This window comes from Haliotis cracherodii, unplaced genomic scaffold (assembly GCF_022045235.1).
Source record: "Haliotis cracherodii isolate W230 unplaced genomic scaffold, xgHalCrac1.p SCAF_4, whole genome shotgun sequence".
NCBI lineage: Eukaryota > Metazoa > Mollusca > Gastropoda > Lepetellida > Haliotidae > Haliotis > Haliotis cracherodii.
Window position 1 is genome coordinate 53405705 of NW_027266297.1, and position 27863 is coordinate 53433567.

The 27863-nt window shown below is 34.6% G+C and overlaps 1 protein-coding gene across 1 annotated transcript; it reads right to left on the reverse strand.

Moving 5' to 3' along the window:
• Positions 1-547: 547 nt before the first annotated feature.
• LOC139480237 (cyclin-dependent kinase 4 inhibitor C-like) lies at positions 548-25847 on the reverse strand. Its single transcript, XM_071263278.1, has 4 exons — positions 25785-25847; positions 16847-17121; positions 2922-3294; positions 548-1339 (listed from the first exon to the last, which is right to left on the reverse strand). The coding sequence occupies exons 2-4, from the start codon at positions 16997-16999 to the stop codon at positions 1179-1181; spliced, it is 687 nt and encodes a 228-aa protein (XP_071119379.1). The 5' UTR covers positions 17000-17121; positions 25785-25847; the 3' UTR covers positions 548-1178.
• Positions 25848-27863: the final 2016 nt, after the last annotated feature.

Here is a 27863-nt window from a genome sequence, read left to right on the forward strand (position 1 = left end):
ATCAGGGTCTATGTAACTTGCAGCACTATTCCCGTCTCCATCCATCAGGATCTATGTAACTTACAGCACTATTCCCGTCTCCGTCCATCAGGATCTATGTAACTTACAGCACTATTCCCGTCTCCGTCCATCAGGATTTATGTAACTTACAGCACTATTCCCGTCTCCGTCCATCTGGGTCTATGTAACTTACAGCATTATTTCCGTCTCCGTCCATCAGGGTCTATATAACTTACAGCACTATTTCCGTCTCCGTCCATCAGGATCTATGTAACTTACAGCACTATTCCCGTCTCCGTCCATCAGGATCTATGTAACTTACAGCATTATTTCCGTCTCCGTCCATCAGGTGTGTGTGTGTGTGTGTGTGTGTGTGTGTGTGTGTGTGTGTGTGTGTGTGTGTGTGTGTGTGTGTGTGTGTGTGTGTGTGTGTGTGTGTGTGTGTGTGTCTCTGTGTGTGTGTGTGTCTGTCTATACATATATACATGACACATTTTGAATCACAGAAACACCAGTTAAACAACTACGGTGATAGAATGGGTGGGATCAGCTTTATTTAGTTATTATACAATGAAGAAGACGTGCACTTTTCGAAGACGTGCAGACGCACTGTTGACGACGTACACATGCACCAAGGAACCATAAGACATTACGAATTGAAAAATCAACGTAAAGGAAGTATAAGAAAAATACCGATCTATCACACAAATGCTTTTTATACACCATGCAATGCCGTGTTAAATCATGCAACGATCATCAAGGCAATGTTGTTCCTGTTGCTGCTCTCTGAGATTAGTCAAAATACAGATGAATACTATTGTGTCACCTCGTTTATCCGGACGGTAACGTTCCCAGATACACTGTCCAGAATAACACATATCTGGATAAACGAATCATTGTTACCGAGATGTGTTCTACGCTTTCGCCTCGTGGCTATACTCAGTCTATGACATCACAGCTGACTATACAAACAAGAGAACTGGAACATCTAGTACGTTGTGTGAAGATGTAGAGCAACTAACAGCTTGGGCTTTGCGGATACCCAATATCAGCTCTTCACTAAACTCTGCTGAATTGTGTTTTATTAAGGGCAGCTATGGCAAGCTGATTCAAGCACGACTAGGAGAGTGGTCCATCACATCGAACACATGCTATTCCTTCATATTCGGCAATTCAAATCAACAGTCTATCTCTGCCTCGAGAGCACGCAGGTTTTGAAGCTGTACACAGCTGACAACTGGCCCCGGCAGCTGCAGCCTTGACAGATCTTTCAACCTTCCTGGTCCCAGCGCTGACCTAACGACAACAACACACAACGTCCGCAGTGTCGCTGGCGTAGCTGGAAGAGAACTGTATAGATGTAGCAAAGGTGAATTATCTACTATTTTGTTTCATGCTAACACGAAAATCATCAGTCTACGATATAAATTAGGACAATGTGAACAAATGTCTTCAATGTGAACATTTCTCTCGAATCTGTTATCAGCTCTAAATCATGGCAACACAGTTCGCTTCTATCACGAAAAGGGCATACCTACCCACATTGTTCATACAGGACATATTGTTAAATAATATATGAGCCTAACAACTAAAATAATATCACAACTAATTGTTTTCAATCTTCTCCCAAAACTAATATCCCTGGCTAAGCTTATTTTGTGATCAACACGACGAAAATATCAAACAGACGCATTCCTCAAAGGCATTAGGTCTCACGAAGGTATATGATATTACACATGTATCACATATTAATATCATATACCATGTGAGATCGGCCATGGAAACGAACATCCATATACACTTACCTGCTAATAAAATCCCAAAGAATGAGAATATATGAAAAATCATTACAATTGATTTTTTTATGGTAAAAGTCACCACTATTGATATAATATTGATACATACACCTTACTCGTGAATATATTTTGGGCTGTTCTACACTTCCAGATAAGTTAAAGCAGCTGAGCCCCAGGAAAACGTGAATAAATATTTCAAATATCATTATGCAGCAGTAGGTCACAGACTTCAAATATATTTCAGCTTTCAAAAAGATCATACAACACGGGGCAGTTCGCTGTTACGTTCATACATTCTTCATATGGATAAAGTTAGACAGAGGGCAAATACTGATTGTCTATTTGTAACTAATTTGTCCAACAAAAGCCGGTCAATCTTGTACGATGTTTCGTCTATGTGTTCCCTCCAGTATTTCCATCATCAGTTCACGTTCTATATTCCTCATGTATTTGCTCAGTAATGACAGACAAGCACTTGATCTGATTGCAATTAGTAATATCTCATCTGAGCAAACATTATCCCGGCCGTGTCCTGCATTCATACGAAACCTTTCACTCCTTCAAACCATTGAGCCTTTAGAGGAAATAGGAAATACTAAATTCACTATAGTTTCGCTTACAGCCGTGAAACCCGTGGCGGGCGACATATATCTATGTAAGGCACAATTTCCGCGTGGTATGCGTGTTTTACAAGGCATGGGTCAGGATGACCTATCGACACTTAAAGTAAACGTCCATTCAGTTGTGCAGACATGAATTACATGTGCTTGACATGGTGGTGCATTAGTGATAACAACAGTTACATTGAAAGGAGCCGAAACATGCCCTGCTCATTGAACGCTATAGTGGTCACACGAGACAATGGCGAATAATGCATGAACATTTCAGTATTGTAGTGGTGAGTCAAATTAGTTGTTTTTCTAAAATACTGGTATAAGAAATAAAAGGTGTATAGGTATATATTTTTTCAATTACAGTACTTGATATTCATTGACACGTACATTTAATTGCTTATCGCTATATTTATGTTTTATCAGATGTTCATTTTTTTACTATTATTTATATGATTCGTTTGTTTTTGTTTTTTGTTTTTCCTTTCTATCAACACTACACGTTGCAACTTACACCGCCTCCGCTCCACCCACTGTCGACATCCGGGGTCCTCCTTACTGTCGAGGTAGTCAAGGGGCGTGCGCTTCAAATCGTTTGTCACGTTCGTCGCCATCCCACACAATAAGTATTGCACAAGTTTAAAATGGCCGCTTTTGGCAGCAACATGAGCAGGGGTGTTTCCTCGCTTGTCCCTCAGAGATATGTCAGCACCATGTCGTAACAAGCACTGGAGAGTTGGCAACGACCCACTTTCGGCAACGTCGTGGCAAATTGTACGGTAAGTACTCGTGCCGCCAATATGGCGGTGGCTGATGTCCTTGACATTAGGATCTGCGCCTGCGCAGAGCAGCTCATCTGCCAGATCGACATAAGTGTGCGTCATCACCTGTTGAATATAGAAGACATGAAAAACTCGCATCCCCATCAGTCATTATTAACAATGACATCATGGTAATAAGTGAAAGCAACCATTTTATACATCGGCATGTATTATATTCGTGTTCGTGTTTCACATGGAAAGATTTAGGCATGTTTGGGCGGTTTATCTCACTTTTGAAAAGGCTCATTTCAAGAAAACCAATAATTAAACGTAGAAAGTGTCGGCATTACAAAGGCGAATTATTTCCTGTTTGAATAATTGTCGTCTAAGTTATAATTTACTACCTTCAACGGTTCAGCTTAAGACCCTTGGAAATCACCAGCACCTATGCCTACTCGGTTTCGCCGAAGTGGTAAATGTCTACGAAATGCATCAATTAAGGCTTCCCTCCAAAATAAAGCTCACACGCCGCGAGATAAATGAAACACTGTTCAAATTCACTCACTCACCCAGTGGTCTAAAGCGCCGCAACGTCGAAGATCTCCGTCAGTTCCGGGTTTATAACTCTGTGATTTCACTTAAATATTGAATATAGCAGCGGGAAAACCAAACTCAACAGCTTGCATCTTACACAATAAGGTATGTGTTTTATTGTGCATACAAAGACACAGAAAACTAAAACACATATATGCATATTAGTATACCATACATAACTTGGCCAGTATTCAGTGCATATTAACAGGCCTTTTGGAGGAAAGTTTGGGAGAACTTCTGTATGTTTAAGAAAGTGCACTACAAATATCAACTTGAATCGTTGGAGTTTAATCTTTAAATGATTTTCAAAATACTATACCAAATCTATAGCTGAATCCAATGTTCGATGTGTGTATCTCCCACACAAATTACCCTTGAAACATTTCATAACACCAACTAATTTTTATTTATCATGCTAAGGTCATATAGATAGATTATTAAATTTACATTTATATTTTCGTATGTAAAAGTGAGTTATCAGAAGGAAGGACGGACACATGGAAGAATGAAAAAGACCCATTCCGACCTTGACGAGGTTTAAGACAAGCAGTGGAGGAGTTTGATTAATCTCAATGCCTTATGACACTACCCTGCATACCCTACACCGGCACAACTAGTCCCATGTGTCCGCGACTGCTTCTGGTTGGCTAGACACGGCAGATGGTTGATGCACGGCAAATATGTAGCATATCTGACATACCGCGTTCATATTACCTATTTTGATCAATATGAGTCCAAAATTATTCAAATCTTAAACGATATGCTTATTAATAGATTCATTATTTCTGATAAAATTAGTATTTCCCTCTATGTCGGTGTACGCTTTAATTTTGGTATTTGGTCATCATTTCTTCTGTGTTATGAATCGACACAAGACATGTAATGGTGTCCGGCGTTTGCTGTTGTGACAATGTTCGAAAGATAAATTAAAATAAGTTAAGATCATGAAGCCATGTTCACTCCGAATCACACGACCAGATTAAACAGGTGAATTATGCTACAAGTGAATTATGAACATTATCTTCGCTACACCGAATTAAAACAAAGTCCCTTGTAGATGTTGGCTATGTGAACGGTAACTGCTGAAAAAAGTATGCTACTGTGTCTTTGAAGGGCACATTCCGACACAGTTGTGTCATCTAACTCCCATGTAATACTGGTAACGTTTCGGTAGTTCTTTGTCTATATTTTAGGATATTTTGTTTTATGTTGATGTTACTATTATAAGCAATTAAAGATTGGAAAAAATATTTCGTTTTAGAATCACTATTAGTATTCCTTATTAGTGAATGCGGTATTGATTAACATCACATCAGTATCTTTGTGACCCCTTATCACTTATGAATGCGTAATAACAAAACACATAACCGATCCCACAGGTGCCTTTACTAGTTGTATTAACACATACAAAACACAGAATATAATTACCAAAACATGATTCTTATATTGAAACACGTGTACGAATGCATCTAACAGCGGAGAATGATCTCGAACTCTGTGACATGGTATGGTGTTGTGTATAAAAATGTGCGACAGGAAATTGTGGATTGAAAAACGTTTAGGGAATGTAAAATATCTGTAGGAGTGGCCTTCAACGGTGATGGCGGTCCCGGCAATGCATTTGAGAATGGCGCTCGCTTTCAAAGTTAGCGAGATTAGTAGTGCATGGGACACCATCCAGTGCGATAAGCAACACACTGTCACAACGTCGTCAGAAACAACAATTTGAACAACATATTGCAATCTTCTAGATATAAATAAAATAGCAATATCAAACATAAAATATCAGAAATACACTTCGCATACATTTGATTAAAGATCTTTTGTATCGTCCACCGTCCTTCAATTACTATATACTAATTGAGAGCTATTTTGTGTTGATGTTGATATATTTTCCTTGTTCATTTTGTACACAGACATGGTTAATGTATATCTAAATTGGTTTGCTAGGATGTGATTGACCCCATCTAAACTGTGAATATTTTCGTTTTCAAATATCAATTTTTAGTAACCATTATTTGAAGTATTTTTACATACACAAATAAACTGAACGGTAAAAAAGTATTGAAATAAATTGCATTATCTATGTTATTGCAAGAGAGCAACACGGCAATTATTTACTAAATCCTACCATTAATACACTGATGCATGGTCGAGGAAACATTTATATCGTGCAGATTGGGCGATATAATTGTCCATAGCTGAGTTAGTTAGACGTGCTGGTACAGCCCACGGAAATAGATGCCCACAATCGTATATTGTTTTAACATCTGATTTACCATCGGAATTGACGGACTGAAGTGCTTCTGTTCAACGTGTGACGTTATAAATTATATCTACTTCATTGTTATTATCAACTATGTATTTTCTAGCCATGTATACATAGTGTACATGGAACTCGCTTATCTGCAGAGAAATTTACTCAGTCTTATTAAATGGCCTGAAATATGTCATGCTGACAAAACTATTTTTATCTAAAAATAAATAACTCGCGTTTGTATACAATGAACCTATTCATTTTAACAGCCTCTATTGCAAACTGTCTGACTCAGCAATGCCTCGTTGTCAGGAATAACTGGGGAAAAAATCATTGAGGATGTGCTTCTCATTTCACAAACGGATGCATGTTGATAGCATTTCCCTTCCTTAAACCTGACCTATGAGACACATGCATTTTAGTTTCCATGGTGACCGACCCACGATCATGGACCTCTTTCAAATACAAACATGTATTCCTTATATTTTAACAAACCTAGAATGGTATGTCGACGGTGAGTACATGTAAGCCTAGCTTTTCTATTTACACTGTATGACCATATAGACGAGTGTTGTACATATCCCAACACTAAGACACATACATTGTTTTAATCAGACACCGACAAGTATTTGACTTTCCATACATTTAGAAATGTATGATGTTTCAATTTTATATTTACATTCCTATTTAGACGAGCATATTTAACTGCCACTAAAAGTGTTTTTTAATTATTTTGAGAAGTCTGTGTTCTTAGCTATAATATCCGAATTCTGCATAAGGTATGTTTGGCTATATCTGTGTGTTTATATTACTTGTCACAACATAAATCACAAAGAGAAACACGTCATTTCAGTTTAACTGACTTTGTGATGGCATATGTAATTGACACGAGAGAGGCAGCGTGACACTATCAATATATATAAGTCGTGCTTCATGACAATAGCCCTATTTCAGCTTAGTGGGGTTTTCCAATTTATCTTCTGATATTTATCAACCAATCAGAAGATGGACGTACTTCCGTTTAGGATGTTGACTTCGCTATGTAAATAACTGTCTCTTATTTGAAATGTCAATGCTTTTTCATTATATGTGATCAGTGATGTTTGGGCTTTTTTGCAGGTGACCATTAGTGATATGTGAGTTGATACTTATCTAAATAGTTATTGAATATTGAAGGTAAAATTCTGAAGAAAATAAATATGGATTTAATTTTGATGTGTACTAGAAGGTAAGAGAATTTAACAGTTATTTGCGTTGAACATCGGTACATGATCCTGTCGGGTCTTACTTTCTCAATGCCATTACAACTATGAACAACTGAGATATCTAAATCATTACTCTTACCATATATTTACCCTGGGTGACTTATGATTAACCTATTAACCTAAGCTATAAATTTCGACCATTGGAATTTATCAATTGAAGTACCTGCAAACTTAAGAAGAAAGCATATATACATAGTAAATATATGTACTTACTGGGTATGACTGACCCAACATATATATCCAAACAAATGGCCATTATAAATAATTTGTCATGGTTTATTATTTCATTACTTGGACAAATAATATTATTTTCATGAATATTGATTATTCCTCATGATATTTTATATATTGTTTAAATCACATGCCTGTTGTTGATTTGCATTATATTTTAAAGTAATATTGTTTTTTATTCAGTAATAGTGTGTATTTAAATCAACGTCGTTTATGATTTCATTACTTGGAAAAAAAATGTTTTGTTAATACTGATTACTCCTCGTTATATGTTATGGCAGATCGAATCACATACATGTTGTCAGTGTTCATTATTTCTTAAAATAATACTATTTTTTATTCAGTAAAAGTGTGTGTCCTATATTATTTAAAACAACGTCGTTTATGATTTCATGACTTGGAAAAAAAATATTATTTTGTGAATACTGAATATTCTTCATCATACACTTTGACAGATCGTATCACATGCCTGTTGTCGGTGTATCTTTTCTTTAACAAATATTAATTTTTATTTCAGTAATAGTGTATGTATTACATGATTTAAAGCAAGGTCGCTTATGATTTCATTACATGAAAATAATTATTAATTTTGTTAATACTGATTACTCCTCGTTATATGTTATGGCAGATCGAATCACATGCTTGTTGTCAGTGTTCATTATTTCTTAAAATAATATTATTATATGATTTAAAGCAACGTCGCTTGTGATTTCATGACTTGGAAATAACATATTATATTTGCGAATGCTGAATGTTTTTCATTATACACTTACAGATCGTATCACACACCTGTTGTCGGTGTACTTTTTTCTAGAGCTAATTGTACTTCTTATTCAGTGTGCGTATTACATGATTTAAAGCAGCGTTGCTCATGATTTCATTACATCGAAAAAATATTATTTTTGTTAATACTGATTATTCCTCATTATACTCCTCGTTATATGATATGGCAGATCGTACCACATACCTGTTGTCGGTGTTCATTATTTCTTAAAATATTATTATGTTTTACTCAGTAGTAGTGTGTGTCATCTATGATTTAAAGCAACGTCGCTTGTGATTTCATTACATGGAAAAATATTATTTTTGTGAATACTGAATATTCTTCATCACATTTACTGACAGATCGAATCACATGCCTGTTGTCGTAGTTCATTATTTATCAAAATAATGAAAACAATTACTCACTAATAGTGTGTGTCTTTTATGATTTATGGATTTTTTTGTGAATGCTGATTATTCCTCATTATATGTTATGGCAGATAGAACCATATGCCTGTTGTCAGTATTCATTATTTCTTGATATAAAATTATTTCCTATTCATGTGTGTATTACATGATTTGTTGCAACGTTGGCAACGTTGGCTTAAATAATTCTACAGCAAATGCCTGTAAATTAAAAAAAAAAAGTACAGTACCTTTAACACAAACTATACACATATGATTCCAGGAGAAACGCAGCCCGTAAAATACATTAGTTATAAACACAGATCATCCCTTCGACGAAGAAGAATTTGTTAACAGACGCTTGGGTATATTTGTACACATAAATAACTGCTTTAAAACATATCTTTTGATACCAAAAAAACGCATCAATGTAGAATAAAACAAGTCTGAATATAGAAATATCATTTTGAGTGGGTTTGCATGACGATGTAACAACATGCATGAAATGCATGTATAAAACCGGACTGTTTTACTCGTCCAATACCGTCCAAGATTAACAATATCAAAGCAACCATTTGTTTTAAAGAAATGGGTGCCAAATGTTAAGATTATTTACTGATGTTGTTCACTGCCTCCTTGTATTATCTGACGCCCTTTACTCCCACATACATGTACATGTAGGTTTGAAAAATGACATGATAATAATGTTTGCACTGGGACAAATCACATGCCGTACTTACTCAACACATGCAATCAATTCACACGAATTTCAGCAGCAGTATCCCGAGTGTTGTACGCGTGTGTGGCTGTAGTGAACAAGCTTATTGAAACTGAATGACTCACAAACTTAAATACAATACAGAGGTTTAATGTCTAACTGCTAATGGTTCGCTACATATTAATGAAACACTCGTGAATGTGTTAAAATAACGGCTCTTCATCGTAGTGTTATATCTGTGGTAAATATCACCCTTTGTTCTGTACAAAGTAAAAGTGTGTGTTGCTCAATGGTTAAACATGGCGGAGGAGTAACCGCACAGGATCATTAGTGTTTTGTTGCTGTTTAACGCCGCCCTCGGCAATATTCCAACTATAAGACGGTGGCAATCGTATCTTGAGTAGACAAACCAGACATCAACAAGGCACCGAGCCTAACCAACTGATCCACATAGTGGCCTCGTACGACGGTCATAAGTAGCTGGGGATATATCCTAACCCGGGACCTCCCCAGGGGGCAACCATCAGTGAACAGTGAACTACAGATGAAAACATGTTGTGTAAGTATGAATGGAAAAAAATCTTATCATTATATTATATATGATTGACTATTCACATATTAATATATTCAATAATATGATAATTCAACATATTTGATTACACTTTACATATACATGCATTTTTACAAAGCCGCACTATCAAATTCGTGAGTGTATATATATGTCATACATATACCATGTCAGCGAAGCAAAATTTCTGTTGTTGAATTTCAACAGTTTGACAAATGTAAATATGGACTGAAATGAGGAATTCATCTCAAATTAATTGTTGATAGTATAACGCTGCTGCAATGGAACCTACCAGTCGAAGCCATATTGAGTTGTAAAGAACGTGTGAGGAAGCAAAGTAAAAGAACACCCAAAAACTTTGGTTGTAAAACGATAAGAAAAAACAGTTAATTAACATAGAACTGGTCACCTATTTCGAACCACTAGACAGTATAGTATGCCCAAACATAAGGATACATATTAATCATTTGTCGAAAAAAAGATAACATGAAGTGAATATGAATACACATTAATATGTGTAACAATTGTTTTTAATTAGTGGAATCAAATATTAATTCATAGTTCCACATATCAATATATTTTATTATATTAACTGATGTTTTAATTACAGTACATTCACGGTTGCTGTTGACTATTTATCGTAAAAGTGATGTGCCATGTACATAAGAAATAATAGAAATCAGAAGTAGATTTAGCATGAGCTACATTCACAACGCGAGACTCTTGGCATTTCTTTCGCTAAATGTAAGACATTGTTCGTAGTTTAAGATTTTCGTGGTCAAGGAAGTTATTTCAGTTGCACTGACGTGTTTGTACCCAACAATTCGATATCTATAGTTCGTCCAGATTAGTTGTCAGCATGTATTTATTCATTCCCACTATATTATTATAAAACCAAACAAACATTAAAAAATGACACTTACACATTTCGTTAAAAGTGAAAAAGATGGCCAGACCGGTACACTGGATATATGCTTGTATGATAATGTTAAACGAACACGATGGTTAAACCAGCGCATTGGATATATGCTTGTATGATAATGTTAAACGAACACGATGGTCAAACCAGCGCATTGGATATATGCTTTTATGATAATGTTAAATGAACACGATGGTTAAACCAGCCCATTGGATATATGCTTGTATGATAATGTTAAACGAACACGATGGTTAAACCAGCGCATTGGATATATGCTTGTATGATAATGTTAAATGAACACGATGGTTAAACCAGCGCATTGGATATATGCTTGTATGATAATGTTAAATGAACACGATGGTTAAACCAGCGCATTGGATATATGCTTGTACGATAATGTTAAATGAACACGATGGTTAAACCAGCGGATTGGATATATGCTTGTATGATAATGTTAAACGAACACGATGGTTAAACCAGCGCATTGGATATATGCTTGTATGATAATGTTAAATGAACACGATGGTTAAACCAGCGCGTTGGATATATGCTTGTATTATAATGTTAAATGAGAATGAACGATAAACCAGCGCGTTGGATATATGCTAGTATTATAATGTTAAATGAACACTATGGTTAAACCAGCGCATTGGATATATGCTTGTATGATAATGTTAAATGAGAATGAACGATAAACCAGCACACTGGATATATGCTTGTATGATAATAATAAATGAACACGATGGATAAACCAGCGCGTTGGATATATGCTTGTATGATAATAATAAATGAACATGATGGATAAACCAGCACACTGGATGTATGCTTGTATGATAATAATAAATGAACATGATGGATAAACCAGCACACTGGATATATGCTTGTATGATAATAATAAATGAACATGATGGATAAACCAGCACACTGGATATATGCTTGTATTATAATGTTAAATGAGAATGAACGATAAACCAGCGCGTTGGATATATGCTAGTATTATAATGTTAAATGAACACTATGGTTAAACCAGCGCATTGGATATATGCTTGTATGATAATGTTAAATGAGAATGAACGATAAACCAGCACACTGGATATATGCTTGTATGATAATAATAAATGAACACGATGGATAAACCAGCGCGTTGGATATATGCTTGTATGATAATAATAAATGAACATGATGGATAAACCAGCACACTGGATGTATGCTTGTATGATAATAATAAATGAACATGATGGATAAACCAGCACACTGGATATATGCTTGTATGATAATAATAAATGAACATGATGGATAAACCAGCACACTGGATATATGCTTGTATGATAATAATAAATGAACATGATGGATAAACCAGCACACTGGATGTATGCTTGTATGATAATAATAAATGAACATGATGGATAAACCAGCACACTGGATGTATGCTTGTATGATAATAATAAATGAACATGATGGATAAATCAGCACACTGGATGTATGCTTGTATGATAATAATAAATGAACACGATGGATAAACAGCGCGTTGGATATATGCTTGTATGATAATAATAAATGAACACGATGGTTAAACCAGCACATTGGATATATGCTTGTATGATAACGTTAAATGAGAATGATCGATAAACCAGCATACTGGATATATGCTTGTAAGATAACGTAAAATGAACACGATACTTAAACTAATACACTGGACTAATTCTTCTATGATAATGTTGATATCTTACAAGAGCGTCCATGTTTTATTCATATGTATCCACTGTGGTGGGCGGTATGCACTTGTCAATGCCTCAGTTTATCACAGCACGCTAGGCTAATTGAACTGGCACAGTTGGCGTAATGACGGGTAAACTATTACGAGACGGGTTATTTTCAGTTACTTGACTATAGATCAGCCGATTCAAAACTTGTATTTAAAACGTCATAATGATAAAACAAATCAAAGTGTGTCGGTCTATGAAACAATGTAACATTTGGCTTTTACACATATTTATTTTATTGCAATCCATCGAATGTTTTTTTTTTTATGAGATCACTTAAAAACGTCTTTATATGTTTATTCAGAGAGTTATTTGTGTTCTTTTCATATGTCTGAAAGAGGTATGAAATGTATAGATTAATTATATTTTTTTACGAATACAACGTTCATCTCATCAAAGCATGAAATTTTCTCATTAACTCTAGAAATAAAAATGTTATTTAACAAGCTGTTATGAATATATACATTTACACCGGATATAGGTTTCAACACCTATTTCATGTACATATCATTAATATGCGCGAGGTGGTTCTGCGTTAGAACGGTTCCGAGTAATGTAAATGGATGGGTGGTCAAGCTCGGGGACTTTGTTGATCGTACTCCCGGCTGCGTGGATCGTTACTAATAATATCAATCACGTTTTTATTTGTTCCAAACCCGATTATTTACAGGTCACCGCCATACAGCTGGAATGCTGCGTTAAACAGCAAGATTCACAACAAAGAAACAAATTTTAACAGGTACATGTCTTATTTGAGATCTATGAAGGGATGAGAATAATTGTGACAGTCATTCGAAAACTAATATAGATCTATATGTTAAAAAATAAACAAACTGGAATAATGCTCTCTGATGGTACACGATAACCCAGAATATATATAATGAAAATCGAGTCAATTTCACTGCTGGTTTGAACATTCACAATGCACTCTAAATAGCATGATAATATCGTTTTTCACATAGTGGGTAGGTTTCTCGGCAGGGTAAAGCCAACGAATACAAGCTGTATCCGCTGGGATTATTTACTTATAAATATGCAAACATAAAATGTCATGTAGGTACTACTTTCAGTGTTTACAAACAAATAAAGCGTCAACCGTGTCTATCAGCAATCGAGTCAGAATTGACGATCGGGGAACCTGGACAAATTGTCAAACATTCAAAATCTAAGATAACGAAAATCGGTATCTAAAAGTGACGTAGTTGAGGCCATTCACAAGTGTAGGCAACATTGGAGATAGAAATTTGTGAAGAAATTTAACGATGACGGTTAAAAATGACAATTAAAAACAGTTGGACTATGTCACACACATTACCTTGTTTTATTTTTGTCGCCGTGTTGGATATATGACTGCATTTCGTAATCACGTCACGAAAAGTTATGACAGGTCATGCAGACTAAACAAAAGTGATCATGACTTCTCATTGACTAGAGTAACTTCCCTGGCCAAAGGGCAGTTACTCTAGCGGGCGGACTGATGCAAAAGGCAATCACTGACATTGACAAATTATGTGAAGGCAATTGTCTTTTGTAATCTGCAACACGATTTCAAGTTGGACTATATTGACTATTGTCACTGTCCGATTGACTGATCACTGACCTTGCGACGTAATAAATTAATGCACACATTCCAGAAAAAAAAACTTGCAATGTTTAGATATTGTTTGTAAGAGACGAGGATACTTTTTTTCGAAGATATAATGACATTACATGATAAAGAGGTGACGTCGCTTGTATGTTTTGGATGGTAAATATCCTATATTAGGAATAAACACTATGTATTTAACTCGACAGGGCTTGCTAATTACAATGTTTACTCCTAATATTGGATAGTAACCATCCTGATCACACTGGCGTGATAACCCATTGATCCTTTTTCTTTAACCTAATTACACGTGTGTAACCAGTGAAATATTCATTTTGAGAACAACATGTGCATTAAATATTTATTAAACGCATTTTAAATTAGTTCTAGAAATTATTAAAAACTGAAGATGCCTATGTAGGAAAGATGGACAACACATGGGCTTACTTTGATGCAGTAGTAGTGTTTTCGACATTTTAAGATTGTATTATAATTAGTTCCAGTATCAACTTTATGTTGTAGCCACTTTGAATATTTGTTCATGATTTCTGGTTGATGACCATTTTTAATTAAATGACATTGCTTATTACGATTCTCTGAGTTTTCTTTCCTTTTTTCATTGAGAATATTTGATAGATTAAAACATTCAACTGTGCTAAAGAAAACAGACGGAAACATCTCCACAATAATGTGGACGGTTTGTGGTCAGTCAGGCGAACCTTCGTATTCACTATCATTGTGACAAAGGTCTGCTTAAAGCTATCATTAACTATGAATTCTTGGATTTGCAGTTTATTTCTAGGTCTTACATACCCACCATTGTTTATTTCCCTCCCCTGTTCTGTCCCACCTAAATCTCGCCCTGTTCTACATACCTAGCGTTGTTGATGAAATGTCTCTGTGATAAGATGGTCATCCCAGCCCTGTGGCCCCGACTGTCGACATCATCATCTATCACATCAAAGACATGGACAATTTGGAGAAACTCCTCCCTTACTGACCTCCCTAATTGGACACACACCAGATACATCAGTGTGGACAGACCCTAGGCTGGAAGTCCGCTTTACATCACTGTGATGGAGTGTAATGAGATTTAATTAGTAAGCGTGTGTCGTGTGATCTTAAACGCTGAGTAGCAACACACCACTACATACACTACTACATGTATATTAGAACACAGATACAGCAATATGTCTAGAGCATGGCTCTACATGAATAAATATCATTTTGTGACATGGGACATCTACAGAATATACCAAGACATCACATGCAGTGATACATGTTTTGTGTAATAGATATTTCAATAGTTACAGATTGTGTCGTAAACAGTGCCATCGATCTACAAGCAATATGAGTTTGCTGGCGTTAGCATTTTTGTGGTATTAATTAACAATATATATATATTTATTTTTTTTTGCTGTTCAGTTATAGGTTGTTATCATTTCGACTACTGTTTTTTTCGTAAATTGAACATGTGCACATTACAAGGTTGATTTTAAGACAGGGGACATTATACAGACGAAGTCTGGAATTGTATATGCTAGATGTACGTCCAAACTATTGCTAAATAGGATTGTGTTATGTTTCCCTTTGAAACTATGCTTAACTGGGTTTTGGCCCGAGAGACGTCTGAAATGAACCACTTCAGGCTTATTGTGGTATCTGACAATGAGACGGTCATGTACTCAGTGATAACGCATAGTATTTGTCATTGCCAAAGCATTTTGAAATATTGACACATACATGCAACTATGGCGCCAAACATACATTTGTGATGATTACATATGTATTTTACTATTACAGGTGTCTATTTATTTGTTGAATTTCCATTTTAATATGAAAGCTTTCAAGATTGTTATTGAATATAGCATTGGCGACATTCACATTTCGACAAATGTTCATATATGTGGACTATCTGGTGTTGGGTTCATCGCCGCCATTTTGATATGAATTCCGCAATCGCACGGAAAAGCATATTTCCATTCCATTCAGTTTTCTTCTTGTGCATTGAACTTAACTGTATATCAAGTAATTATTTTACGCCTCATCAAGCCTTGTTAAGATGTGTTCTGTCGTTTTCTTAATGTAATAAGGTGTTTGGCAGTGTAAGGAAAGTGTACATTAATACATTTAGCATACAAACGTTGCATTATGTCCTCTATATACTAGTAAGTCAGTATACATAACTCACAGACCATTTAAACGTATGAACATGGTTTCAGAGATTTCTCTAATTTGAATACCTGTACTCTCATCATGTGCAACACATCACACACGGATGTCACGCTCAAAACTGACGTGCCATAACAGTAAAACAATCGTAATTGATTGTATTTTGGATCATGATTTTTCCGAAATTGACACATTTAAAAAGTGAGTGAGTGAGTATGGTTTTACGCCGCTTTTAGCAATATTCCAGCAATATCACGGCGGGGTACACCAGAAATAGGCTTCACCCATTGTACCCATGTCGGGAATCGAACCCGGGTCTTCGGCGTGACGAGCGAACGCTTTAACCATTAGGCTACCCGACCGCCCCATTTAAAAAGTAAGCATGCATTTATTGAAAGCATGAAAAATTGCGAAGTAATTTGAGAGCGATGTACCCTACCTGAACGGCAGTCCTTCCAAAGCTATTTCTCCCATTGACATCCACTCCTGTTTGGAGGATGTCTCGCACCTTGGCCAGATCGCCATTCGCCGCCGCTGTGGTCAGGTCGTCCACGGTGAATTCGCCACACCTTATTTCACCTTCTCTCGCCATGAGCGATGCCTAACGTCTGATCTGTCCAGCCTCGATGACAACAAAGCATATTTGTAAGCCTGCAAGTTAGTCTTCAACTATTGGCTAAACAGGAGAGCTTCGTCCAATAAGAGTTGAAGTTTCTGAAAAGAGAAGGTGGGGCTTACATTGTAATTATATAAAGAAGTGAAAATTTGCAGGGTGAGCAATCTCACTGTCAAAATAACTCCATAATAAAAAATATGTTATCAATGATAATTCAAGTCTTATCCATAAACTATATATATGTTTCACCAGAAAGCTTTGAATGATTTATAGCCACTGAATACGAAATACTTCCACACAAACAATGATATTTTGAAATAAAATAACGTACATAATATATAAGATCCAGACGCTCTTCAATAAGCACGAGGCATCGCAGACTGACACATGAGGTAGTTGATCAAAAGGTTCCCTGTACGTACAACGCGTACATAGTAGGCTAGATACACCCCACAGATGTTTATGTGGTTACATATATATGTTATAATAAATACATTCTTTCCAACCATATCATTCCACTGGAAATTAATCTTTTGCAATAGGATCATATGTAAATATAATCTCAAATACTATGCTGGTTCCAATTCCAAATGAAACATCGCATAATTTCAATTATAGGAAAGGGATATGTGTGGATATACATGCTTGCTTTATCTATTCGTCGCTGATTTGGAAATGAGGCCTATGTATCAAAGAAGACATCTTGTACTACTAGCATGTGTATTGCGAAATCAACGTCATATCGTATGTTTATATTGTTGGCTTTTGGCGCATTCCTTGTGTCAGATAATCCTTTAAATAAAGCTTTAATAGTCGTGGCGTGTAAACTGTTTCAATAATATATGTTCACAGGGTGGCTGCAAAACCGGGACAAGGGAACTGTCTATTTTACCACATTTTGTTTGTTGAGAAACATTTATGTCAGTCAGTCCAGCCGTGAATACTTTGACGTCCACACTGTGTGTCAGTACAGATAGGAAACTCGCCACAGCATTGCAAAAGAGTTGGACGTGAAATAGAACTTGATATCATATCTATATTTCAATTATACGTAAACAGATATTTCCTCTCCGTGCAATTTTAAGAACAACGATCTAATAATAATTACTTTAGAAACGCGCGGAATCGAAATGCTATTCCAAGAACACTTACAAAGATAGTTAACGGTTGTTGTTTTTTTCCATTTCACTACAAAACTTGTCAAACCACACTGTGCAGCAAAACAGCTGTAGCATGCACCTTGTAGCAGTTCTATTTCATGAAAACTATAGTGAGATGCGAATGCAATAAAAATACATGCAAACTCAAGATTAACTGAAAAACGCAAAAGCAATACATTTCCATTTATGAGATATCATAAAAGTTAAAATGGCTATGATTTGAAAATGTAATTACTTTATGTGCATTCTATCAGTCAGTTTAAGTAATGTGTCATATATTTATAAACCTAAAATATTACAACACAACTGTGTGCATTATATTTATATATCCGAACTTGTACCACGATATAACTGTGTCTTAATTTAAAAACCTGAATTATTACAACATACCTGTGTCTTATATTTATATACCCGAAATATTACCCAAACATGACTTTGTCGTATATTCATAAACACGAACTCTTAAGACCAAACAACGCTGTATTTTGTGTATATACTTGAATTATTACCACAAATGTCAAACAAACAAACACAATATAACAGCTTGCCTTATATTCATTAACCTTAAATATTACCACACCATAACTGTGTCTCTTATATTTATTATACCCAAACTATTTCCAAACCATTATATATTGTCTTATATATTGATCGATCCAAAATAGGACCTGTGTCCCTTATATCTATCAATCCGAAATATCACCACAACATAACTGTGTCTTATATTAATATACCTGAAATATCACAATAACTGTTTGCCTGAATTCATAAATCTGAAATATTACCACCTGAAATATTAGAACATAACTCTGTGTATCATATTGATAACCTAAAATATTACCACAACATATAACCGCGTGTCTTATATTTATTAATCCGAATTATTACAACATACCTGTGTGTCTTACATTTATAATCCTGAAATATTACATTAAACCTGTGTGTCTTACATTTATAAACCTGAAATATTACAACATACCTGTGTGTCTTACATTTATAAACCTGAAATATTGCCACAACGTAACTATGTGTCTTATATTTATATAACCGAAATATTACCCAAACATGACTTTGTCGTATATTCATAAACACGAACTCTTAAGACCAAACAACGCTGTATTTTGTGTATATACTTGAATTATTACCACAAATATCAAACAAACAAACACAATATAACTGCTTGCCTTATATTCATTAACCTTAAATATTACCACACCATAACTGTGTCTCTTATATTTATTATACCCAAACTATTTCCAAACCATTATATATTGTCTTATATATTGATCGATCCAAAATAGGACCTGTGTCCCTTATATCTATCAATCCGAAATATCACCACAACATAACTGTGTCTTATATTAATATACCTGAAATATCACAATAACTGTTTGCCTGAATTCATAAATCTGAAATATTACCACCTGAAATATTAGAACATAACTCTGTGTATCATATTGATAACCTAAAATATTACCACAACATATAACCGCGTGTCTTATATTTATTAATCCGAATTATTACAACATACCTGTGTGTCTTACATTTATAATCCTGAAATATTACATTAAACCTGTGTGTCTTACATTTATAAACCTGAAAAATTACAACATACCTGTGTGTCTTACATTTATAAACCTGAAATATTGCCACAACGTAACTATGTGTCTTATATTTATATAACCGAAATATTACCCAAACATGACTTTGTCGTACATTCATAAACACGAACTCTTAAGACCAAACAACGCTGTATTTTGTGTATATACTTGAATTATTACCACAAATATCAAACAAACAAACACAATATAACTGCTTGCCTTATATTCATTAACCTTAAATATTACCACACCATAACTGTGTGTCTTTTATTTATTATACCCAATCTATTTTCAACCTATTATATATTGTCTTATATTTATCGATCCAAAATAGGACCTGTGTGTCTTATATCTATCAATCCGAAATATCACCACAACATAACTGTGTCTTATATTAATATACCTGAAATATCACAATATAACTGTTTGCCTGAATTCATAAATCTGAAATATTACCACCTGAAATATTAGAACATAACTCTGTGTATTATATTGCTAAACCTAAAATATTACCACAACATATAACCGCGTGTCTTATATTTATTAATTCGAATTGTTACAATATAACTGTGTATCTTATATTTATAATCCCGAACTATTAACACAACGTAATTGTGTGTCATATATATATACCCGAAATATTACCACAACATATATATGTGTCTTATATTTATAAACCTGAACTGTTACTACAACATAATTCTGTGTCTTACATTTATAAGCATGAACTGTCACCACAACATATATATGTGTCTTATATTAATAAACCCGAAAACATAGCGCAACAAAACTGTGTGTCTTATATTTTTAAACCCGAACCAGTAACACAACACAAATGTGTGTCTTATATTTATAAGCCTGAAAGATCGCTCGTGACTATGTCTATATATTATGCGCTATGCAGATATAAATAAAACAGACCACAAATGTGTGTATTACCATTCAAATCGTCTCACTTCGTGGTGATATCCAATAAACATAAAATTCAATGGGCGTATTTAATTTCACGTTTCATGTGCTCACAATTGAATAAGTAGTCAACTTTCATATTTTTGCAAAGTGAATTAGCCATAAATATTCAACTCGAATTTTGCCTTCAGTTTCAAACCTATCAAATTTGTTGTAGATCAAATGCACAGTATTTTATCATAGTACAATAACAAGATACCGATAAATAATAAAGTGCAAACTAGTACATTGACGTTACTGTTATTGCGCCAACGGTTCAAATAATTTATAAATAACTTGCTATTCTTATTCATGGCACATTCTGTGTGTGGCTTACCCAGTTTCAATTATAATGGGAAGTATCCATTCTAATGGCTGTGAAGATAATGGACATCCTTTTCACCGAATAACTTTTCTATAGGCATTACATGGGATACGGAGACACTTAAGATATATAACCATACATACATTCACTAATTTGACAGACATATTGAATCCAGTCCGTCATTAGTCTGTGTCTCGTAGTTTCCAAGAAGCATACCAAATGCCATATTTCAAACATAATATTTCAATTAACAAGCATCATTAATGCCATGAGCTTTTATGGTGTTTATGAAGATACCACGAAGAGCACATTTCTGTGAATGTGACACGCATCACATGTCCATGCACATTCCGTTATATTTCGTTATCTATCTATATATGCATGTGTTGTGTCATATATATATATATATATATATATATATACAAAAATGAGGTAAATGTTCACTCGGTGTACATGTAATATATAATAAAATAATAAAGTCCACGTTAGTCCAACATCTTCTTTATATCATGCTAACGCTAACAAACTCATATTGCTAGTAGATCGATGACACAGTCAACGAAACAATGTGTAACTACACAAAACATGTATCACTGCATGTGATGTCTTGGTATATTCTGTAGATGTCCCATGTCACAAAATGATATTTATTCATGTAGAGCCATGCTCTAGAAATATTGCTGTATCTGTGTTCTAATATACATGTAGTAGTGTATGTAGTGGTGTGTTGCTACTCAGCGTTGAAGATAGATAGATTAATGAAAATATACAATTGACACAACTACCAGTAGATATTGTGTACAAGCAATCGTATTTAATCATTCATTTCAGTGTATAAACATCACGTTTGCCTCTTACATTCGATATTTATTGATTCAGTATTACACAAATTTAATCATATACATGTAGATCTAAACTGCACAAGAAATTTAATTATTGTGTTTTCTGTTCAAACCTCTTTACCTAATTGTGAAATACTTACAAATTTAAACACCGAACGGCATTTAGCCCATATACTTGGTGCCATATTATTAATTACTTGCAAAATTGTTCGGGTGTCTGCAGAATTAATATCTTAATCAATCAATGCATGTGACAACGGAAAGAAGGACCATTTTCAACATATATATGTGTCTTATATTTATAAACCTGAACTGTTACTACAACATAATTCTGTGTCTTACATTTATAAGCATGAACTGTCACCACAACATATATATGTGTCTTATATTAATAAACCCGAAAACATAGCGCAACAAAACTGTGTGTCTTATATTTTTAAACCCGAACCAGTAACACAACACAAATGTGTGTCTTATATCTATAAGCCTGAAAGATCGCTCGTGACTATGTCTATATATTATGCGCTATGCAGATATAAATAAAACAGACCACAAATGTGTGTATTACCATTCAAATCGTCTCACTTCGTGGTGATATCCAATAAACATAAAATTCAATGGGCGTATTTAATTTCACGTTTCATGTGCTCACAATTGAATAAGTAGTCAACTTTCATATTTTTGCAAAGTGAATTAGCCATAAATATTCAACTCGAATTTTGCCTTCAGTTTCAAACCTATCAAATTTGTTGTAGATCAAATGCACAGTATTTTATCATAGTACAATAACAAGATACCGATAAATAATAAAGTGCAAACTTGTACATTGACGTTACTGTTATTGCGCCAACGGTTCAAATAATTTATAAATAACTTGCTATTCTTATTCATGGCACATTCTGTGTGTGGCTTACCCAGTTTCAATTATAATGGGAAGTATCCATTCTAATGGCTGTGAAGATAATGGACATCCTTTTCACCGAATAACTTTTCTATAGGCATTACATGGGATACGGAGACACTTAAGATATATAACCATACATACATTCACTAATTTGACAGACATATTGAATCCAGTCCGTCATTAGTCTGTGTCTCGTAGTTTCCAAGAAGCATACCAAATGCCATATTTCAAACATAATATTTCAATTAACAAGCATCATTAATGCCATGAGCTTTTATGGTGTTTATGAAGATACCACGAAGAGCACATTTCTGTGAATGTGACACGCATCACATGTCCATGCACATTCCGTTATATTTCGTTATCTATCTATATATGCATGTGTTGTGTCATATATATATATATATATATATATATATATACAAAAATGAGGTAAATGTTCACTCGGTGTACATGTAATATATAATAAAATAATAAAGTCCACGTTAGTCCAACATCTTCTTTATATCATGCTAACGCTAACAAACTCATATTGCTAGTAGATCGATGACACAGTCAACGAAACAATGTGTAACTACACAAAACATGTATCACTGCATGTGATGTCTTGGTATATTCTGTAGATGTCCCATGTCACAAAATGATATTTATTCATGTAGAGCCATGCTCTAGAAATATTGCTGTATCTGTGTTCTAATATACATGTAGTAGTGTATGTAGTGGTGTGTTGCTACTCAGCGTTGAAGATAGATAGATTAATGAAAATATACAATTGACACAACTACCAGTAGATATTGTGTACAAGCAATCGTATTTAATCATTCATTTCAGTGTATAAACAACACGTTTGCCTCTTACATTCGATATTTATTGATTCAGTATTACACAAATTTAATCATATACATGTAGATCTAAACTGCACAAGAAATTTAATTATTGTGTTTTCTGTTCAAACCTCTTTACCTAATTGTGAAGTACTTACAAATTTAAACACCGAACGGCATTAAGCCCATATACTTGGTGCCATATTATTAATTACTTGCAAAATTGTTCGGGTGTCTGCAGAATTAATATCTTAATCAATCAATGCATGTGACAACGGAAAGAAGGACCATTTTCAAATTTTCACTGTCTTCGCTTGTTTCTCTAATCAAAAATATAAATAAAAACATCACGACAAATGGCTAAGGCAGGATCTCATGTTGCGTGATCGCTTCTGTGAATATTTCAGCCTCAACATCCAGGAGCGATCATTGTTATTTGTGTCTTCACAAAAATTTTACATTAATGTCAGTGTTGGGACATTCATTGTAAAGGTAACCTTGCTGTATGCTATCAGATGAGCTACAAGACGAAATGCCCGCGCAGGGCAACCGGTGCATGGAGTTCGACGGAGGTGCAGAATACTAATATAATCAGTGTCATACTCATATTCACAAAAATAAACATAAATTGTTCAAGTAAGTAGAATGAAGCATCGTCAGTTATTAAAGTATGAATCATGGGATGGAATGTAATACCTTCTTCAAGTTGCCCTTAGATGAAAACCAAAATTAAAACAGATAACAAATAATTGATACCCTGTTATGGCGACACATGTAGAAGTTTGTGTGTTTATATTTGAACCTACTTAACCGATGAACAGCGTGTGTGTAAGAAAGTGTACATTTACGTACTATATATCTAAATGTAACAATTTCTACGTAAACGCTCTTCATTGGTTAATGGGGGAAATATAAAGACATTGCGGGAATTTGAAAAATGACAAAGTGATCGTACCTATAAGTGAAAGTTAATTTCAATGTTAAAAATTCAAAAGTCACTTCATAAACTAAAATACCGAAAGGTTATGTATGTTGTTGCTGTATATTTCTATATATTTTCACCCACAATGACAGGTATAAACTGTTCATGTAGGATTCGTTTTCATACAATCAATCACCAGGCGGAAATTAGGACACGTCTCACCCTCCCCTTTTCCTAGTTGCTGTGTACACACGTAAGTTTACAATTTTAGGACCAGGAACGCGACATGTATTTGCAATTTTGAGTGGTGGATTACTATTTATTTTATGTCATATATGGCGGCATGTTATTAGCATTAATAATACAATAACCTAAAACAGTGTCTTGTGCGAGTATTAAAAGTTCCAAAATTTCCGCTGAATCTCTCAAACACATATTATGTAAATAACTTGGTGTCCGAACATATGCCTTACTTACAATTGTGAATACGATATGATGTTTTCTAATTAAACTTGAAATATAAGTACAACTGCAAATAAATTTCTTTTTATTGTAGACTATTACTTAATAATGATTGACATGCAACACTTAAATAATATAATATTTAGAAGCCTCTGACATAAATAGTGTGAGAGTTTCCAGAATTATATCATGAAGAAAGATACATAGGTATATAGCTGCAAATAACGTAGATATTTTACATGCTAGCACTGTATATTTCAAATCAATTAAAAAATATGTATTTAACGTGGACACATATAAAGGCGCCAAAACACTGGAGAACTAAACAATAATGCTTGACAAATAATAACGGCATTTTAATTTGTAGCGGTAAATACGAAATAGTGTTTACATATTTCTTCCTCAAATACCCAATGAAATGTGTCAGCATGAAAACTGTGCATTCATAGGTAAAACATTACTTGTGTTAGAATATCAGAAATCGTCAAAATTAAATACACATTTTAGAAAGATTTGTAAGAACAACACAAGCCATCTAGAACTGAAGGGATAAATTTCCTAGATATGCTGTAGTGTTCTTGCTGTGTACCCTTTGTCATTAGACCCAACTAAAAGCGATATTTCAAAACAGAACAGACTTTTCAAACCAAATCAGAGCACATATCTTCCTGACTGTAGATATAATATAAGTAACGGGCAGCTCGACAATTTACATCATGACAGCACTCTTACACTCATCAACAACACACAGTCTAATACACTAGTTCACCTACCTCTGTGTGTTATTGAAGGCAACCGGGTATTCCTTTCAAATGGGATATACATTTTGTCTGGAAATCACAACGGCCAGACAAGCAGACGACAATCGTAACATATCCCAGAAACCAGTTCGTACCGGTATACGTGCACGTGCGGGTGCTGACGATGTGGCGGCACTAAACACACAGACAAGGAAGACCCCAAACAACTAAACAGCAGCGGTAATTCTTTCAGAAGGACTGTTGGGCTGCAGTGGTGGTTTGGTTGATATTTTACACATATAAACAGGATGTTGGTTTTCCATGAACAATTCTCTGTGTGTTTCCTGTGTAGAATGGTGTCATGAAATGGCTACAATTTATGGATGCTCATCACGTATATCAACGTACATAAGACAAGGAATAAGTGCGAATGATATTCACTTTGAATCAAGTATCATATCAATCAAAAGGAGGACTGTTATTTACAACACTTGAATATGTTCGTCGGTATAAAGATAGTATGTCATTATTTATAGAAACTAACAATATACTAGTATATACCTGCATATATAGTGTCTACTAGTACAATAACAAATAAATACAACTGTAATTGTACACCGTGCACACGTTAAGAACACCTCTCCTAGGATATTATCATGATCATATAGTGACTCTTATCACCATGTGTTTAACAGGCTTGGTGTGTGATTTCGCTTTAAATATTGCTACATTAAAGTTCGTATGTTGTATACGGGCCTATGACATTCCATTATTACAAACAATATGAAATCAATAACAATAAACATATAAACATGGCAAGGAAATGAGCATAGATTGTCAGATCAACTACTACATCATCTGATATTTTGATTACAAAATAATACTTTTATTACCATATTATTACCCACGGATGGTTCATATGGGGGGTGCTAGTTAAATAGCTGTTTAATTTGTGAACACAATCTGCAGCAGCTTTTTTATTTACTTATTAATGAGAATATTAGGTGAGGTAGTAATGAAGGGTGTCTGGAATTCATATTTTTAAGAATTGTGGAACATCTTTCTGATGTACATTTCACCTGGTATTATGTATATTTTCATTTTCCTATTTTTTCTTATTGTTATTCTATTTTTCATATCTGCAAACAATTCACGCTGATATACATGGTGCGATACATCTATATTTACCAGAAGTTTACTTTTATGGTAGATGTGACTGGCCTCCTTGTCAAACACTGGAGGTAGTAGTCGTGATGCAGTAGAAGTCGTAGCCACGGCTGTACGCTAGTATTTGCACTTTATCTGATTGTAGCTGTACTATTAGTAGATGGTAAAAGATGGAGTTGGTGGTAAAATGGCAATGTTGTTTTGAAGAAGAGTTATGTCCCCTGCGGTGATTGTGTCTATAAATACATTCCCTTAAAACTATAAATCATTTGAATATCCTGCAAAATGCATTTTCGAAAATATTTTAAAACCTCTACACGGCTAATATTTTAAAACACCACAAATCCCCGAGAGCTATATATTTAGTCGTATAAAAAAATACTGGCTACCCTCCATGAACCCCCTCACTTAAATATAGGTCATCATGTTGTTATCACTATGTTAGTCCATTCTACCGATGTAAATCTTGTTGCATGATGTCAGTCTCATATTTAGAATCATATTAAATTTTAAATGCAGGATTTCAATATGAAGAACCAAACGTACGAAAACAATAGATAAAGCATGAATACATTGTGGCAAGATTAAATCTAACATCAGTCCAAGGGGTTACTCTTAGGAAGTGAAATATCAGTTATCCCTGATGGTCACAGCAGTATACGATATGATGTTGAATTTCTCTGTAATATGGACAATCACAATAAAGATTTTTAAGGCGTCCTTGCATGTCTGCAGTAAGTTTTGGACTTGAGTTGCTAAACAATCTCGGACATTATGTATTCACAGATTATTTCATAAAATCTTTTATCAAAATCAGATTAAGTTTTTCATGAACTCATTAGTACATTCTTCATGAAATTGTGCTTAAATCCTTCATGAAGGTATGACTAAATGCAATCGATGCACTACTTGATACTTGTTCGTTCAAACAAAATGGCAGGGGGT

Coding starts and splice junctions, on each gene's coding strand:
- LOC139480237 (XM_071263278.1), bottom strand. CDS start 16,999: ATGGCGAGAGAAGGTGAAATAAGGTGTGGCGAATTCACCGTGGACGAC. Junction 3,295..16,846: donor TTGGAAGGACTGCCGTTCAG/GTAGGGTACATC, acceptor TATATTCAACAG/GTGATGACGCACACTTATGT. Junction 1,340..2,921: donor GTGGGTGGAGCGGAGGCGGT/GTAAGTTGCAAC, acceptor GTTCTCTTCCAG/CTACGCCAGCGACACTGCGG.